Here is a 20,188-nt window from a genome sequence, read left to right on the forward strand (position 1 = left end):
ATACTTTTGGTCATACAAAACAGTCAAAAATAGTAAAAATATTTTTTCTCAGTAGTATAGGTCATTTTAAGTCAGACAAAATGTTAAATATTAATATAATATTATATTAATTTTATTTATCAGAAGTTAAAGATATTTTAGATTAAGAAAATATTTGAAAATATGTAGGAAAAATATTTTTTATCAGTAGTAAAGACTAGTTTATGTCAGACAAAATGTTTTAAATTATAATTCAAATTCTCCTTAATCAGTAGTTTTAAAATATTTTTAGTAATACAAAAGTAATTAAAAATAGTAAAAATATTTTTTCTATTTTTTAATAATTTGTTAGTCTAAAAATATATTTAATTCCTGATAAAAGATAATTAATTCTAATTTATAAAATATTGTCTCACCTAAAATGACTTTTTCTACTGATAAAAATTTTTTTTACAGTTTTTAACTATTTTGTATGACTAAAAATAATTTATACTACTGTTAAAGAAGAATTAGTATTATTTTTAAATTAACACAAAAGAAAGATTAAATTAATAAATTTTTAGATTAATTTTTTTCAATGAAAAAAATGTGTCTAAATCAAAACCAAAACATTTTGAAAAAATAATCTATCGATGGAATATTTTAATCCATTTTGATGTTAAAATTATACCCCACAATTTTTTGCGAACATTTTGTCTAACTTAAAGTGACCTATACTGCTGATAAAAAATTTTTTTAATGTTAATTAATTAATTAATAATTAATTAATTTAATATTAATTTTAAACAAATTGTCTGACTTGAAGTGACCTGTACTACTGATAAAAATATTTTTATTATTTTTCACTGGTTTGTATGACTAAAAAGTAAAAATTATTATATACTGCTGATAAAAGAGTATTAGTATTAGTTTTAAACATTTTGTCTGACCTGAAATGACCTATACTACTGATAAAAAATATTTTTTACTATTTTCAATGGTTTTACATGAATAAAAATAATTTATTATATCTTACTGATAAAGGAAAATTTGTATTAATTTTCAACATTTTGTCTGGCGTAAACTGTCCTTTACTACTGACAAAAAAATATTTTTAAATAATTTGTTAGTCTAAAAATATCTAACAACTGATAAAAAATAATTTATATTAAATTTAAACATTTTGTCTGACTTAAAGTGACCTATATTTATAATTAATACTGAAAAAATATATTTTTACTATTTTTAACTGTTTTGTATGACTAAAAAGTAGAAATCATTTATACTACTGATAAAAGAGTATTAGTATTAATTTTAACCATTTTGTCTGGCATAAACTGTCCTTTACTACTGACAAAAAAATATTTTTAAATAATTTGTTAATCTATAAATATCTAACAACTGATAAAAAATAATTAATATTAAATTTTAATATTTTGTCTGACTTAAAGTGACCTATACTACTGAAAAAATATATTTTTACTATTTTTAACTGTTTTGTTGACTAAAAATATTTTACACTGATGAAGGAGAATTTGTATTAATTTAAAACATTTTGTCTGACATAAACTGGCCTTCACTACATATTTTCAAATATTTTGTTAGTCTAAAAAAATCTTTAACTGCTGATAAAAGTTATTTAATATTAATTTTTAACATTTTGTCTGACTCGAAGTGACCTGTACTACTGATAAAAATATTTTTACTATTTTTAACTGTTTTGTATGACTAAAAAGTAAAAATGATTTATACTACTGATAAAAGAGTATTAGTATTAGTTTTAAACATTTTGTCTGACCTAAATTGACCTATACTACTGATAAAAAATATTTTTTTTACTATTTTCAACTGTTTTGTATGACTAAAAATAATTTATTATATCCTACTGACACAGGAGAATTTGTATTAACTTTAAAAATGTTGTCTGACATAAACCGGCATTTACTACTAATGAAAAATATTCTTACTATTTTTTAATAATTTGTTAGTCTAAAAATATCTTTAATTCCTGATAAAAGAAAATTAATTCTAATTTTTAACCTATAGTCTGTCATAAACTGACCTATACTACTGATAAAAAATATGTTTACTAATTACCTATAACTATTTTGTATGACTATAAATTATTTATTATATCTTACTGATAAAGGAAAATTGTATTAATTTTAAACATTTTGTCTGGCGTAAACTGTCCTTTACTACTGACAAAAAAATATTTTTAAATAATTTGTTAATCTATAAATATCTAACAACTGATAAAAAATAATTAATATTAAATTTTAATATTTTGTCTGACTTAAAGTGACCTATACTACTGAAAAAATATATTTTTAATATTTTTATTAGTTCTAACTGTTTTGTATGACTAAAAATATTTTATACTGATAAAGGAGAATTTAAATTATTTTAAAACATTTTGTCTGACATAAACTGGCCTTAACTACAAATCAAATATTCTGTTAGTCTAAAAATATCTGTAACTGATGATAAAAATTAATTAATATTCATTTGTAACATTTTGTCTGACTTGAAGTGACCTGTACTACTGATAAAAATATTTTTACTATTTTTAACTGCTTTGTATGACTAAAAAGTAAAAATTATTTATACTACTGATGAAAGAGAATTAGTATTAGTTTCAAACATTTTGTCTGACCTAAAATTACCTTTACTACTGATAAAAATATTTTTTATTTTTGAAATAATTTTTTAGTCTATAAATACCTTTTACTCCTTGTAAAAGATAATTAATATTAATTTATAACACATTGTCTGACTTAAAGTGACCTATACTAATGAAAAAAATATTATTACTATTTTTAATTATTTTGTATTACTAAAAATATTTTTAACTACTGATTAAGGAGAATTTGAATTGTAATTTTAAACATTTTGTCTGACATAAACTAGTCTTTACTACTGATAAAAAATATTTTTGCTACAAATTTTCAAATATTTTGTTAGTCTATAATTTTTTTAAGAACTGATAAAAAATAATGCATTTTAATTTTTAACAAATTGTCTGACTAAAAATGAGCTATACTACTGAAATAAAAATATTTTTAGCATTTATAAATATTTTGTTAGTCTAAAAATATCTTTAACTTCTGATAAATAAAATTAATATTAATATTTAGCACTTTGTCTGACTGAAAATTACCTATACTACTGATAAAAAATATTTTTACTATTTTTTACTGTTTTGTATGACCAAAAATATTTTATACTACTGATAGCTATTTTTTTAACTAAAAACTATTTTTTATCAGTAGTATAGGTCAGTTTAAGTCAGACAAAATGTCAAAAATTAATATTAAGTACCCTTATCAAGAGTTAAATATATTTTTAGACAAACAAATTTTTTTTTTTTTAAATATTCTTTATCAGTAGTAAAGGTCAGTTTATGTCAGACAAAATTTTTATAATTTCTACTAATTTTCCTCTATCAGTAGGTAGTATAAATTATTTTCAGTCATTTTAGTTGAATATAGTAAATATATTTTCCGTCAGTAGTAAAAGTCACTTTAAGTCAGACAAAATGTTAAACATTAATAAAAATAATTCCTATAGTTGGTAGGAAAAGCAATTTTACTATCTTTGATTATTTTGTACGACTAAAAATATCTTGTACTACTGATAAAAAAATTAATTTAAAAATTTTTTTTAGAACTATTTTGGCTAAGTTAAACTGACATTTACTACTAACGAAAAAATAATTATTTATACATTTAAAAAATTTGGTCTGACCTAAACGACTGTTTACTACTGATCACAGACTTTTTTTTAAAATTTATTGTTAATCATTTTGTCTAGCTGGAACTGTCTTTCACTACTGAGGAGAAAACACGATTTTTCTTTGTTGAACTTTTTGCCTGAGTAAAATTTTCTTTTTTGATTGGATCGCTAATGGAAAATATTCACCAGAAAAGTTTTTTGAATAATTCAACTGTTTTTTTTTTTTTTTTTTTTTATATCAAAGCTAGTGAATAAATTTTATTAATTTACCAATTATCAATTAATGAATAAATTTATTAATTTAGAAATATAATAAATAAATTTACTAATTTAGAAATTAATAAATAAATTTACTAATTTAGAAATTAATAAATAAATTTACTAATTTAGCAATTAATTAATACATTTATTAATTTACCAATCAATCAGCAAATTTATTTTTTTTACAATCAATTAGTAAATTTATTTATTTACCAGTTAAATAATAAAATAAATTTATATATTCAACAATTAAAAGTTCAAAATTGGGTTTTTTTCCAAAATATGATAAGATTGAAATTATTCGAAATTCAATAGTTTTGTTATGTTTCCGTATCCTGGCAACCAACACTGAAGTCCTTCATGTTGACGATTCGCTACCTAAAGTGTACTGTACACATTTTACACCAGCTAACCATCAATTAAATTTTTAAAAACTAGCCTAAATGATTTTTTTTTAATATTAAAATTATAGTTTTGTTCTACTAAAAACAAAATGCACTTTATAAGTATTTATTTACTCCAACATTAAATTCGAGTCTAGAGTTGACTAAATATAATGACAACTCGAACAAATTCAGATACGTAAACAAAATAAAAAAAAATCATGTCAGGAAGAGGATTTTGCGTTAAAGTAGAAATCGATTTACACGCTGTAAGTATTTTTTAATTTTAAGCCGAGTTTATTTTCTGTTTTCTATTTCTAATTAATTTTTAATTTAACAAATTACATTCTAATTTAATTTTAACTATTGGATTTATTAAACTAAATTCTAATTTAATTTTACTTAAATGAATGAAATTAAATTCTATTTTAATTTTAGCTAAATTAATTTAATTAAATTCTAATTTAAGTTTACTTAAATTAATTTAATTAAACTCTTATTCTAATTTTCTAATTTTTGAATTCAAATTTTCTAATCAAATAGTAGATTTACTTGTAATCTAATAGTAATAATAGTAGATTTATACAAATTCGAATTTATAATAAAATTTATATTCAAGATCACGTGTCCTGGTGTTTGGCTCTGTCCTAATGGCAAAGTGGCACTTCGAATAAATACTCTAAAGTCTTCTATTGAATCTCATCGAATTTCGCCAATTTTCCCTCTATTATTTCATGATAAATTTACATTTAAAATGGTCTTTAGAGGAGTAACTTCGCTAGGTGCTTTGCAACGTAAATTAGAGGATGAATTTTTCTACACAGAATTATTACAGTGGACCGAAAATTCCAGTGGATTTGTAATTTTATCAACGTTTGAGACAAATTTAGCAGATTTATTATATCCCTCGTCTTGTCTCAAAGGATTACTCGCCGGCGTTGATGTTGATTTACTGATGGAGCCCACCAAATTTTTTCCCGTAGGTCTAAAAAAAAAGGAAAAATATTAACACAAACAAAAATAACAAAATTTTTTTTGGAAAATAATTTTTGAAATTAAATTAAATTCTACAAGTTTTGGAATTAATAAAATATTAAAAAGAATAAAAGTAAAATAATGAAATCCGAAAAGAATAAAAGTAAAATAATAAAATTCGAAAAGAATAAAAGTGAAATAATAAAATCAGAAAAGAATAAGAATAAGAATTTAATAATGAAAAAATAATTATATTTATCAGGGTATTCTGGCTCCGAAAATAGAAGTATCGACGAAAACAATGGTAGAGGAAATTGTCGGAATTTGTGACTCGAATACAACAGGAGCGTTTGTTGTTAATCCAAAAATAATCCATTCGAAGGTAAAATATTTTGCCTTCATAATTGACGAATTTTTTTCAAAGAGTAATTCTTTTTTTTTGAAAAGAAAATAAGATTAAAATGAGAAAAATAATTCGAATACGAATCGTTGTAATTTTTAGAATGCATCCAATATTAATAGAAAACAGCCGGCTAAGGGAATTATTAGACAAAGAAAAGTTTGTCACAGTAAAGGAAAATCCAAATATCAACCTTGTCGTTCGTAAGCAAAATTCAATTTTTTACATTGAAATATGAAAATATATTTATCAATTTTTAAAATATAAATATTAAAATATTAATTAATATATAAAATGTAAATAAATATAAAAAATATTAATTATCAATTAATTAATTTATTAATTATCATTCAATTAATTTATTAATTAATAATTAGTATTACAAATATTAATTAATACATAAAATATAGAACATAGAAATAAATATTAATTAATATTAATTAATATTTTTTAAAAAAATATTTAAATTTCGTAACTAACGAAAATTAAACTCGCAGATGTAAGAAAGTGACAATAGTGAAAATTCCTAGATCTTGTTCTCCGGTATCATCCGATCGTTATACTGAATCTCCATCAGAATGTTATCATAAACAGTCGAAAATATCCAATTCTAGTTGCACCAACTCTCATAGAAATTGTTTCAACAAAAAGAGCCATAAATTCGAAACTTGTCCTGTTTGCTCAAAATATAATTGTTACTTTTCTGAAAAAGAAGATTTTTGCTGTAATAAATGTGAGAGCATGAAAATAATTGATTCCTCGCCAAAGGCTCAGGAAGTACTTAATTCATATTTGGAAAAAGAAAATAATTGTCAATTTCAATTGAAAAGTTCACCTCCATTGAAAGATCCTGCAAATTCAATGTTAGTATTATTCAATTATAATTTAACTACACAAAAATTTTAGTAAATTTTACTTGAAATAAATTAAATTCAAAAAAATGCAAATTCAATTCAAATTAAATTCCATTTAAACAGAATTCAATTAAATTAAAATCAAGAAAATTCGAAAAAAAATTGAATTTTAATTAATTTAAATCCAAATTCATATAAATTCGAATTAAATTAAATTAAAATTAAAGTAAATCCAAATTCAAATAAATTTGAGTTAAATTGAATTTGAATTCAATACAAATTCATATAAATTCGAATTAAATTAAATTCAAATTAAATTAAATCCAAATTCAAATAAATTTGAATTAAATTCAAAGTAAATTTCAAATTAAACTGAAGTCAATTAAATTTTAATTAATTTAAATATAAATGCAAATAAATTCGAATTAAAGTAAATTTAAATTTAAATACGCAGGTTTGAGTTAAATTGAAATTGAATCAAATCCAAATTCAATTAAATTAAATTCAAACGGAATTCTATTAAATTTGAATTAAAGACAAATTCGAATTAAATTAAATTCAAACTGAATTCAATTAAATTTGAATTAAAGCCAAATTCAAATAAATTCGAATTAAATTAAATTCAAATAAATTCGAATTTAAATAAATATGTGTTAAATTGAAATTTAATTCAATTCAAATTCAAATAAATTCAAATTTAAATTAAAGTCAAGCTAAATTCAAATAAATTTGAATTAAATTCAATCAGATTCAATCAGATTCAATTCAGTTAAATTCAAAGTAAATTAATTTCAAATTAAACTGAAGTCAAACGGAATTGAATTAAATTATAGCTAAATTTAATTCAATTCTAATTCAACCAAATTCGAAGTAAATTAAATTCAAACTAAATTCAATTAAAGTTTGATTAACTTAAATCAAAATTCAAATAAATTTGAATTTAATTAAATTTAATTTAAATTAAAGTCAAACTGAATTCAATTAAATTATAGATAAATTTAATTCAATTCTAATTCAACTAAATTCAAAGTAATTAAATTCAAACTAAATTCAATTAAATTTTAATCAGATTAAGTCAAAATTCAAATAAATTTGAATTTAATGAAATTTAATTTAAATTAAAGTCAAACTGAATTCAAATGAATTTGTATTAAATTCAAATTCTATTCAATTAGAATGAAAGTAAATTAATTTTAAATGAAATTGAAGTCAAACTGAATTAAATTAAATTTTAATTAATTTAAATCCAAATGCAAATAAATTCGACTTAAAGTAAATGTAAATTTAAATACGTAGATTTGAGTTAAATTGAAATTTAATTCAATCCAAATTAAATTAAATTAAATTCAAACTGAATTCAATTGAATTTAAATTAAAGCCAAATTCAAATTAATTCGAATTAAATTAAATCCAAATTCAAATAAATTTGAGTTGAATTAAATTTAAAATCAAATTTAAATTCAAATTTAATCTAATTAAAATTCAAATCAATTTAATATAATTAAATTCAAATCAATTCAGTTTAATTTAAATTCATATTGAATCCAATTAAATTCAAATTCAATTCAATTCGAATTGAATTTTTACATTAAATAAAATTTAAAATTAAATTAAATACATTTCAGTTTAAGAGATAGAATACATCAGCTACAGAAAGCAAAAGAAAAATTCTCTCATGACACGTGTATTGCAGACAGGTAAAAATTTACAAATTATTTCTCGATTATATTTTCTTCGTTCATCAATAATTGAAAATTTAATCTTTTTAGCTTCTGTGTTTGTGATCCGGCGTCAGATTATTGCGATCACAGTAGACCAGAATTTTACAAAAATTTAGAAAAATTTTACAAGAGAATGTATAAACAAGCAAAATTACGTGCTGAACAAATGGATTGTTATTGATTTTATCCACTCTAAGGATGAATATTGAAATTTATTAAACTTGGAGAATTTTCGTTTTGTGACAAAAGGTTTGCTATTTACTGTTTGTGAAATAAATGTGTTTAATATTTAAATATTCTTGTAATATTTAAATCTCTTCTCTATTAAGTATTTAATTTGTATTTCGAATCGAATAATTAAATTTAATATTTTGAAAATTAAGTTCGAGATTTAAATCGTAAGTAATTAGTTCTTTCATTTTGAGAAATGTATTTTTAATAATTTCTAATTTCTTTTCGTGCGAAGATCTTTACGTATAAAATTAAATAGTTTTAATTATAATTATAATTTTTCATTATAATTACCATATTAGTTTTAATTACTAATATGGTATTTTTATTTCTGAATTAAAACAAAATTTTCTTACCTCTTCTCTTTTGTAAAGAAAAAAATCCTTTCGTTTAATTTTTAATTCAATTGATTTAAATTTCGATTTTAAAATTCTTTCTCATCCGTTAAAAAGGACTTTATTCTATCGACTTTTATAAAAACATTCGAATATCTTTTTTTTTACATATTTACAAAATATCAACAAATTAAAAATCGGGTCTTTTGGTGTAAATTGCTCTTCCTTTTTTGTATGCCGGAGTGTTTGCTATCCTCACTCCTCGAAGGTTTACTGAATTTTTTAAAAGAGCAGGAGTTCTTAAAAATAATCCCTTTCCTTCCGGTGTCCAAGCTTTCAAGAAAATTTGTTCGTCTGCTTTTGGTGTAATTGATACCCAACCTTAAAAAGACAACAATTACAATCAGAAACGAATTTAACAAGTTTTGTTTAAAAAAAATTTTGATTTAAAATCCTACCGGCACTTGAGAGTACAACGTCTGCAGCAGATTCTTCTTCAGATATTCCAGTAACTTCCATGTCCCTAGAAACTAATTCCGGCCATAATCTCAATCGTTCCGGGTCATTTGTAGGAACTCCAAAAGCTTTAGTGTACAATAAATCGCCGTAGATAACGTCAGCATCATTTGTATAACAAATTGTCAATGGGAGTTTGTGACTTGCAAAAACTGTGCATCTGTGGAAAATACAATAATTTTTGTATTTTTAATAATAATTTTTCTGTCTCATATAAAAAAAATTATAAAGTTTCTAAATATTGCTTAAAATTAAAAATATTGCCTTAAAAACTTAAAAGGTTTTTAATTTTTATTATAATCAGTAATTAACGAAAATATTGCAAATATTTTTAATGTTTTAAAAATTTAAATATTTTAAATATTTAAATTTTTAATTTTCCCAGAATTTTTCACGAAATAAATATTTTAATTTTTTAAATTTTAATATTTTTAAATTTTTAATATTTCCTCCATCTAAACGTTCCAAACTTTGTGGATCATAATTCAAATAGTTTTTTCTTGAGTTGTATTTACAAGACAAAAAAAATTACCTTATAAACGATGGAACACTCAAAAAGTCAATTCTGCCCATTCCGGCAAGGAATAAAGTTTGATTTTCTCTAATGACAAATGTTCGAGGAACAATTATTCGACTCGGTAGTGTCATCAGCAATTCGTCAGTGGTCAAAAGATGTAAAATTTGATCCGGATGAATACTTCCCGGAGTGTCGTAGCACCATTTGCTGTTTTCAAATTCTTCTGCATTTTCATCTAAACCAAATTTTTTCTGAATTACCGTTCTATGAGTGCCTAAGGAAAAATTATCAATTTCGTCTTCTTTTATAGGAACTTGAAATGTTCTTCCAATTCTTCCTGAAATGAAAAAAAGAAATTACAGATTATTAGACATTTTCCGCATTTGTTTAAAAATCATTGTTTTTTATATTTAAAATTATTGTTATTATGGAAAATATTCTAATCTATTTTATTAACGTTTGTTAATAAAATAGAAAATATTAAATAGATTTAATTCTTCTTGAATTCTTTTTGTTTGATTTATAAATTTTGAAATTACCAAGAATTTTAATATAATCATTTTTTCTGACAATAATTGAACTTTATAGAATATGAATCTGAATTTATATTATTTATTTAATTTTATTTTTTATTTTACTAAATTCAATTCTTGAAGAAACATAATAAAATTACTTAAAAATTATTTAGCGAATATTTTTACTAAAAATTCCAAAAAATATTTTTACTAAAAATTACAAAAAATACTTTTACTAAAAATTACAAAAGATATTTAATTTTCAAAGAGTTGCATTTGCAATTTTTATAAGTAATTAAATTTCAAAAGGTTTTAGAAAATTAGCATTTAACAAAATTTGAATTAAAATTTTCTATAAAAATTAGTTTCCTGAAAAATTTTTAATCAAATTGCGTTGAAATTAGAATTTTTAAATATTTTAATTGAAGAATTTACGAATAATTAAAATTTCATAAAATTGAATTGTAAAAAAGTGGATTTCAGAAATATTTTAGTTCTTTTTTTTCTTCGAATAATTAAACTCTCAAAGAAGTTTCTAAACAGTTATTAAAAATAAACGATTCAGAGAAGAATTTCAGTAAGAAATTCTAGAAAATAATTTTGGAAAAGTTACAGCAGTAATTTTTGAACATTATTGAACTTCAAAAGGTTTCAAATTGAAGTTTCAGGAAATTTTATTGGAATATAATTTAATTTTTAAATATTTTAATTAAAAAATGTTTAATACTTGAAATTTCACCAAATCGAATTGTAAACAATAATGTATTTCAAAAATATTTTAGATGAATTTTCTTTTTTTTCAATAAATTTAATTTTCTCACAAAGAAGACAACTAATTTCAAAAATTATTAACAATAATTAATTTAAAATGGAATAATAGTTAGAAATTCTTAAAAATAATTTTAGAGAAATTACAATAGCAATGTTTGCATATAAATTATCGAATTTTAACAATTTTTAAATTAAAAATTTTTGAAAGTCTTAATTCTTATGGAAAAATAATAAAAGCGATTAAATATTTAGCTAAAAAAATTATTGATGTTTCGAATAATTTTACAATTAGAAATATTCACAAATAAATGTATCATAAATATTTTTTTTTGCTTATCTAATAATTTTTTTTTTAAATTTTGAAATATTTTGAATTATTTTAGAATATTCTTTAGGAAAAAAGGAATATTCTTTAGAAAAAATCAACATTCTGTCTGGAAATCAGGAAAAAACGAAATAAAATATTTCTGGCAACCCTGCTAAATTTTCGCACTTATTTTTTTTATGAAATTTTGTGAAAGAAAATATTTTCTCCAAAAATCAATACCTTGAAGTGTAGCGAAAAGGAAATTTTTCGACACACTGAATTGATGCCTGAGCAACTTTTCATTCCAGCGTTTACTCTCATTTTGAGCCATAAGTCTTTTAGTTCTCTCAAAAACTCGCCATTTATTGGGATTAGTTAAAGGAAATTTAAGTAAACTTAAGGTCGTCCCAGGCCAGGGAGAAGTTGTTGCTCGTTGTATAAGATCGATGGCTTGAACTTTGCAAAAATCAGACTGTAGTAATGCGTTAAACAACGAAGATTTTCCTACGTTCGTACAGCCTACTAGGTATACGTCACCTGTGAACAAAAATTCGTTATTAATTAAAAACAATTCAAGGTCTCTAAATTTATTAACTTGACACTTAATTTTTCAATGTCAAATCGAATTCAAATTCAAATCTTTATTTTTATTCAAATCAAGAAATTTCGAAATTCAAATCTTTATTTTGATTCAATTCAAGAAATTGCGAAATTCAAATCTTTACTTCGATTCAATTCGAGAGATTTTGAAATTAAAATCTTTAGTTTGGTTTAATTCAAGAGATTTCGAAATTTAAATCTTTATTTGGATTCAATTCCACAGATTTCGAATTTCAAATCATTCTATTTGATTCATTTGAAGAGATTTCGAAATTCAAATATTTATTTTAATTCAATTCAAGTGATTTTAAAATTCAAACCTTTATTTTGATTCAATTAAAGAGATTTCGGAATTCAAAATATTTATTTTGATTCAATTCAAGAGATTTTGAAGATCAAATCTTTATTTTGATTCAAATCTTTATTAATTATAAAATAGCGAACCTCTATTACGCCACTTGTTCTGAATTTTCGTGATAAGTGTTTCAATTCCAAAACCAGATTTCGCCGAAACAAGTGCAACGTGTTTTATACATTGCTCCCTGACACCAATTTTCACAACTTCATTTCGTAAATACTCGGTAATGTGATTGAAAAATCCTGGACTGTCTTGAGGAAGTAGATCAATTTTATTGCCAACAACAAATAAAGGTGTTCTACGTCCAATAATGGCACCAATATCCGGCCAAATACTATTTGGAAAATCTGTGAGATCAACTATTAAGATAACAGCGCAGCCTCTGTTTTTTATGGCTCTTAATAATTCAGGATATTCTTCCGGAGAAACCTTCACGTCCAGTGCGGTATTATAGAATTTCATAAAGTGACAACGCTGACAAATTAAAGTCTTGAGAACATCTTTATTTTGATTTTCCAATAATTCCGATGGTAAATAGCCGGGAATTTCGGAATCTTTACAATGAAGTAGTGCACCACATCCACCGCATGGAACGGAAGTAACTTGAGAATCAGGATTCGATGTTCCATACTGTGCTTCCCAGGAGTCTTCATATTTGTCATTAAATGTCTCATAATCAGTCATCCAGTTTGATGGAATTTTCGATAAATCGTCTCCCAATCGTACGCAGAGTTTTTCTGTAGGGAAAAAATGACTAGTTATTTTTTTTCCTAAAATTCTAAACGTTCAAATGAATGCAGTTTAATTTATTTCTTCTTGAAATTCAATTTTTATTAGAATAATTTAGAAGCGCTGTTAAAAAAAATTAATTATCAAGCTTTTAAAATGTAAAAAGATTTCTAATTTTTATTGCAATCAGTAATTTAAGAAAACATTTTTAATAACAAATATTTCGTTCATTCGAATACAAAAAAAAACTTGTGAATCATAAAAAATTAATTGTTTAACTAAGTAAATCAAGATTGCCACAAAAATTTCATTTTTCCCTAATTTCAAGACAAAATTTTGATTTTTTCTCTGCCTCTAAAAAATATTCTGAATATCTTTAATTGTAAGATTATTTATAATAGTTTTATTTAAAATAAATATTTTACCATTATTTTTTTTTTTTAAGGAATTAAAATTTTCAAAAATTTCAAATTCAAAAACTAATAAGAATATTGTTACTGAAACTTTTTCGAAATTATTTTCATAATTCAAATTCAATTATTTTCTAGAATATTTTTAACTAAAACTCTTTTTTAAATCAATTATTTTTAGTAACTTTTGACAAAGATCTTTGAGTTTTTAAATCCATTACTTTACAATTCAATTTACAAAGTAAAAATAGAAAAAAAATAATAAAAACTTAAAATAATTCAAAAAAATTAAAATTAAATCTTTTCAAAAAAATTTGTTTAACAGAATTGTTAATTAAAAGTATAAAAAATTCAGCTTTTAAAGATTTGAGTTTGCAATTTTTCCAAAAATTCGATTATTTCAAAATATTGCAATTATTTTTAACTCCTCTAAAATTCAATTATTTTTTTTCGAGTTTTTAAAATAAATTCTTCTCTAAATCAATTATTTTGTATTAATATTCCTCTAAATAAATTATTTTTAAATAATTAAATAAGTAATAATTAAAAATATATTTAAAAATTCAAATAATTTCAACAGAATTCGGATTACATTTTTCAAAAACATTAATTCCACAGAATTGTTAGTTAAAAATATAAAAAATTCAAATTTTTAAAGATTTTAATATGAAAACTTTTCAAAATTTAATTATTTTTAAAACTTTTAAAATAAATTCTTCTCTAAATCAATAATTTTATTTTAATATTTCTTTAAATAAATTATTTTCAATAATTAAATAAAACTAATAATTAAATGTATATTAAAAATTCAAATAATTTCAACAGAATTCGGAATAAAATTTCTCAAAAACATTATTTCTACATAATTGTTAATTAATAATATGCAAAATTCAAATTTTCAAAGATTTTAATTTAAAATCTTTTCAAAAGTTATTTTTAAATTAATTTTTATTTGAAAATTCTACGAGAATGAATTTTATTATTTAAATACAGAAATAAACAATTTTTGAATAAATGATTATTTCTAAAATTGTATTTTAAAGAATTTTATGAAAATTTTTTTAAATTATTGAATTTGGTTGACGAATTTTAATAAAAATTGCATATTTTCTGGAATATATTTAAAATTGTATTAAAAATAATTGAAATGCTACGATGAGTTGCATTTTTTTATAAAAATAATTGAATTCCTTTGAAGAATTTTATTATTTACGAAAATAATAATTTAATCTCTGAGGTGAATTTTAATATTTATGAAAATAATTTAATTCCTTGCCAGAGATTTATTAAAATTTTCTAAATAATAGAATTCCAGTGAAAAATTTTATTTATTTGTGAAAATAAATTGAATTTATGAGAAGAATTTAAAAAAAAAAATGTTTAAATAATTAATTTTTTTTGAAAAAGTTTATGCAAATGCTACTTTAAGTAATTTAATTCCTTTAAAATTTTTATTTGTGAATATAATTGAATGTATTTAATCAAAATTTTTTTTTCTTTTGGAAAATTTTATGAAAATAGTTAATATTTAAAATCATTATTTTTCCTGACTTGTGTCAGCTCTGTAATTGTTTAGTTAACATTTTGTTTAATTTCAGTATCGTAATTTTGAAAAATATTTAAATAGACAAGAATTTTTTGTTCATTTGAACGTTCAAAACGAAAAATTAATTTTCTTCTTACACTAAAATGTGAAAATAATTCTTACTCTGTAAATTCTCAGTTTGTTCTGTAGTTTTCATAGTTTCCAAGTATTTTTCGTAAAGAACTTTAAACTTTTTGTTTAGTGTGTCATTTTTTGTTGTCGACTTTAGAATTTTTGTTGCAACCGTTTGAAAACTATCTTTCGCAGCGTAAGGCATGTAAATAGGTTTCGAGTCAACATCCAATTCTTCTGAGACTTCTTCAGTATTTTCTTCCATAGATTTTTTATCATCACCATCATTGTTTAATGTCACACTAAATACAGGAGTTGTCATTAATGTTTCTCTCTCCATTGAATCCAATTTCTGTTTCATTAGATTTATAATTCTTCTATTTTCATCATGTCCAAATCTTAATGATCTTTGTAGAAAATAATCAGAGAATAACAATTTGTATCTCCACTTTTCAATTCTTGGATCAATGTCCCTCTTTTTAAATTCATCTTCATTGAAATTTACTAAATCGTGAATAATTGCGGACTTGGGTCCGTGGTGAATCAACATTTGAGAGGAATATAACCCCAAATTATATCGACACAGTATTTTCTTGTGTCTCAGACTTGCTGAGTGTTTGACAAAAGTTTGTAACATTTTCTCGCTTTTGATAGAATTTGCAAAATTAATAATTCATTAATTATTCCTCTTTTGTTTACATTCGATTTTGTTTCTCTATGATAAACATGTGCGGAAAGTGTCAATCAACAACAGTATTTCTATTGTTGAAAAAAGTATTTTTGACTTTGTTTTTCATCTTTTTCGTTAAAAAGAAATATTGCGAAAAAGGTTAAAATCGATATTCTAAAAATAAATAAGTTTAAGTATTTATTTAATTGAATAAAAACGGTATTTAGAAAGTTAATTAAATTTTCTAACCTCAAATTAATACACTTTCGGTGCTTTTGGTAGAAATATGAATCTTTTATGTTAATTCACTAGATTTGTGTACTTTTTTAAAAAACTACATTTTATAACAAAATTTCCATGAATTTTCCATAAAAATAATATACATTAATTAATAACTAATAATATTTATTTCATTTATTTTGATCTTCTCTTTAAATTTTATTTTTGTTGATACTTGACAGACTGAGTGGGACTAGGCAAACTGTGTACGTACCTTTATGCAGTCACGTGACTACTTTCACACTGGTAACTGCTGCCATCTGCGACTAAATTCATTATATTCACGCGTACAGTAATATGGCTGCCAAATAGATTATAGATAAGTGATTTGTGTTTTGACTATTTGTGATTATTTAATTACAGTGAAAATATTTTACAAGACAATATTGTTTAATGCCCAAAAAGGCACACAAATATACGTGAGTTACATATTTTTCTTTTTTCCTAAAACTAATATTATTCTAATCTTTTAATTGTTCTCCACGATGTGAAAATTTTAGGTACTTTTAATAGATTTTCGAATTTTTCATTGTTCTTGCTAATTAAATAAAATGTTTTCGATTTAACGGGAAGAAATGATTTGAAATTTGATCTAAATAGTTGAATATAGGTGAAATAGTGTTTTAATTAATTTTTATTGTCAACTTTTTGATGTATGTTACAATTGACAATTAATTTTTAGGTTATCTTTTTTCGCAAATGTCAAATGTGTATATATTTGCTGATAAATAATTATGGATTATCTCATTTTGTTTCGCAGTAATTTCGATTAATTTCATTCATTTCAACTTTTGAATGTTGTGATGTGAAAATATTCGCAATTGTATTTTATTTATCAATTTTGTAGCGGTTTTTAACTTTAACTTTTTGTTTGTTTTTTTTTTTTTTGAGAAAAAAATGTCGAGTAGTGCAGTGGAGAACTTATATTTGGAATATATTCGTAGATTAAATTTACTGTGCAGAAAATTTGCACGTGTAAAAGATAATAAATAATCGGACATTATGTGAAAAGGGATTAAAATTATAAAATCAGGTAATAAGTAGAATTATTTTATTATTGATTTAAATTTCTATTCTCGAGTTGTCTTTTTATTTTATTGTTTTTCGGTTTGTTTATACAATTTATCTTCGGTCAGTTTTTTTATTTTTAAATGTTTAAATAATTGACAGCAATGAAAAAAATTGGAAATTAGCCAGACATTTTGTCTTGAGAAAAAAATTTCCATTTTGCAAAATTTAAATTTCCGTTTTGTCAGTTTTCCCGTTAATTGCGATTTTTTTCAAAACACGTGAAGTTTTATTTTCTTTCTTTTAACTTCAGAGTTTTTTTTAGGTTTGTTTATTTTTATTATAATGTTTATTTTTATTATAAAAAAAAGTTCGTGTTTTTTTCTTAATAAACTTTTAATGTTTACTGAACGTTAAAAATTAAAAGCTATATTTATCATTCTTAAACACTTGTCTTCGAAACTATTTATATTAAAATGTAAATTTACATATTTAAATATAAATTTTAGTATAATTTTATAAAATTTATATTTAAATAAATAAATTTAATTTATAATATAAATTTAGAAAATTTATATTTAAATATAAATTATAATTTATAAATTTAAAATATAAATTTGCATAGTATTATAATTAACATGAAATAAATTTTCTTTATTGATGAGAATATTTTTAATTGAGAAATTTATAAAAAGTCTGGTTTGACTTTTAAAAAAATATTTTTTAACAAGAAACTGAACTATATATTTTTATAAACAGATCGACTTGTTCCAAACTATAAATTGTGTTCAAAATTAAGAAATCAAAACAAAGTTTATTTTAAACAAAGGTTACATAATTTTATTTACACGAGAAGTTTCTTTACCATTAAAAGAAAATAATCGCATTTATCTTATGTTGCAAAATGCGTTTATTTTATTGTTCACATAGTTTATATAAAGAAAAAAACCTTTTGTTCTTTAAAAAACAAAAATTTTCTTCAATATAATAATAAAATCATTTTAATGTTATTTTCGAATAAATAAAACAATTAATGCTTACGATTATTGTGAATATAGGGAAGAACAGTATTTTTGGCCAAAGATGACTCAACGTCACCTACACAAAGTCATTTACTTTACTTTCAAATAATCATTCGTCTCTCGAAGATGAATTAAAAAATCTCTTATTTTTTTTTAAAATTTTATTATTGATACGAAATATCAATAAAAAAATTTAAATAATTTTTAATTCTGAAAAAAATGAAAGGGGGAATTAAATTTATAGACAGATTTTTTTAATGGTATTTTTTCGTTTGTGAACTCTTTTTCTTTGTAATCTCTCTCTCTCTCTCTCTCTCTCTCTTCTTTTTTAGACGATGTGTTTAATTGTGATGATGTGTTCAATGTATATATATATATAAACTGACGGATAATAATCTCGTATATCCAGAAATGGAACGATAATCTCTTATTTATCACCTTTAGTAACAGGAATAGGAAAGAGAATTCCTTATGGAATGGCTAATCGAGAAAAATACTTTACCGGCATAGCAATCACGTTAGTTGATGTTATTTGGTTCGTTAATTACCTGAAACGAACAATCCAGGATGGTCAGAGAGAGACGATGGATCTGGGTCGGTCTAAAATAGCTGCTACTGCATTCACCTAACACCCCCACTTTGTGGTGCGTCGTTGGCGTCTCAATGAAAAAGAAATCTTCTTCAAAAATTTTATACTTTTCAATCTTTCAATTTCATTGCAAATTCATTCAATTTTCCAATCGACAATCTTCAAACGAGATCAATGTCAAGAATTCTTTTTTCTCCTTCTAATTCCAAGTTTCGATTAATTTTAACCTTGATTCATTCAAATTTGGTGTTGTAAAAAGTTAATCTTGTTATTGTTCTGTTATTTCTGTTTCAATTATTTATAGTTGTAAATTATTTATAATTGTGTTATTTATAATTAATTATAATGTTAGTAATAATAATTAATGGCTAATAATTAATTATAATATTACTAATTGTAATTAATAGCTAATAATTAATTATAATATTAATATTATTAATATTAATTATAAATTAATTGTTAATAACTAATTACAATTTTAATTATTAGCTAATAATTAATTATAACAATAAAATTAATGATCAATTAATTAATCAATAATTAATGATCCTAAAGTTCTGAATGTTCAAATGAACGAAATTTATTCGTTATTCTTTTTCAAATTAAATTTTTATTACAATAATTTTGCGTCACTGTCAAAACAATTATTATAGTTTCTGAATGTAGAATTGAAGTTTTTAATTTCTTTTGCAATCAGAAATTGTTTGAAAATATTTTTAATAATAAATATTACGTTTATTTAAACGTTCAAAAATTGAGGATTATATAAATTAATTAAAAACTGATAATTAATTATAAATATTAATTAGTAGCTAATAATTAATCATAATATTAATTAATATTTTATGATCCTAAAGTTCTAAACATTTAAATGAACGAAATTTAATTTAAAAAATAATTTTAAAACAAATCAGTAATTTATGAAAATATTTTTAATAAAATATATTTCGTTTATAATAATAATTATTATTAATATAAATAAATTAATATAAATAAATATTAATATTCAAAATTTGTGAATTGTAATAATTATAATATTGACACTATTAATTAATAATTAATGAGTCTAAAGTTCAGAATGTTCAAACGAACGAAATTGATTTATTTCTTCTTCAAATTAAATTTTTATTTAATTAATTTTAGGTTCAAATAATTTTTTTCCAATTAGAAATATTAATAAGTTTCTAAATGTATAATTAAAGTTTTTAATTTCTATTCTAATTATTAAATTTAAATTTAGAAACTTTATATTTAAATAATTTTTTTATTGTAAAATTTTTGGACAATAAAAAAATTAATTAAATATAAAGTTTCTAAAAATAAAATTTAGATTTTTATTTCTTATTCCTTATTGCAATCAGTAATTTATGAAAATGTTTTTATTAAA

At 21.6% G+C, this 20,188-nt stretch overlaps 2 protein-coding genes across 3 annotated transcripts; one reads left to right on the forward strand and one right to left on the reverse strand.

Annotated features, from left to right (window-relative positions):
* Window positions 1-4,335: 4,335 nt before the first annotated feature.
* LOC122508552 (spermatogenesis-associated protein 6) lies at window positions 4,336-18,917 on the forward strand. 2 transcript variants are annotated; one of them, XR_006302240.1, is made up of 8 exons: window positions 4,336-4,606; window positions 4,957-5,316; window positions 5,575-5,694; window positions 5,815-5,915; window positions 6,210-6,575; window positions 8,192-8,263; window positions 8,336-8,536; window positions 18,657-18,917. XR_006302240.1 is itself a non-coding variant. In XM_043621977.1 (7 exons), the coding sequence occupies exons 1-7, from the start codon at window positions 4,559-4,561 to the stop codon at window positions 8,466-8,468; spliced, it is 1,200 nt and encodes a 399-aa protein (XP_043477912.1). In that variant the 5' UTR covers window positions 4,336-4,558; the 3' UTR covers window positions 8,469-8,744. The 2 variants fall into 2 exon arrangements, 1 of the variants encoding a protein (XP_043477912.1); XM_043621977.1 differs by lacking the exon at window positions 18,657-18,917 and having other exon boundaries at window positions 8,336-8,744.
* On the reverse strand, window positions 8,959-16,364 carry LOC122508551 (nitric oxide-associated protein 1). The gene is made up of 7 exons (XM_043621976.1): window positions 16,153-16,364; window positions 15,285-16,077; window positions 12,524-13,174; window positions 11,720-12,016; window positions 9,902-10,223; window positions 9,312-9,529; window positions 8,959-9,234 (listed from the first exon to the last, which is right to left on the reverse strand). The coding sequence occupies exons 2-7, from the start codon at window positions 15,868-15,870 to the stop codon at window positions 9,044-9,046; spliced, it is 2,265 nt and encodes a 754-aa protein (XP_043477911.1). The 5' UTR covers window positions 15,871-16,077; window positions 16,153-16,364; the 3' UTR covers window positions 8,959-9,043.
* Window positions 18,918-20,188: the final 1,271 nt, after the last annotated feature.

Source organism: Leptopilina heterotoma, unplaced genomic scaffold, assembly GCF_015476425.1.
Source record: "Leptopilina heterotoma isolate Lh14 unplaced genomic scaffold, ASM1547642v1 Lhet_54, whole genome shotgun sequence".
NCBI lineage: Eukaryota > Metazoa > Arthropoda > Insecta > Hymenoptera > Figitidae > Leptopilina > Leptopilina heterotoma.

Coding starts and splice junctions, on each gene's coding strand:
- LOC122508552 (XM_043621977.1), top strand. CDS start 4,559: ATGTCAGGAAGAGGATTTTGCGTTAAAGTAGAAATCGATTTACACGCT. Junction 5,695..5,814: donor CAAAAATAATCCATTCGAAG/GTAAAATATTTT, acceptor TGTAATTTTTAG/AATGCATCCAATATTAATAG. Junction 5,916..6,209: donor AAATATCAACCTTGTCGTTC/GTAAGCAAAATT, acceptor TTAAACTCGCAG/ATGTAAGAAAGTGACAATAG.
- LOC122508551 (XM_043621976.1), bottom strand. CDS start 15,870: ATGTTACAAACTTTTGTCAAACACTCAGCAAGTCTGAGACACAAGAAA. Junction 12,017..12,523: donor GAACAAGTGGCGTAATAGAG/GTTCGCTATTTT, acceptor TTTTGTTCACAG/GTGACGTATACCTAGTAGGC. Junction 9,530..9,901: donor AGTGTTCCATCGTTTATAAG/GTAATTTTTTTT, acceptor TATTTTCCACAG/ATGCACAGTTTTTGCAAGTC.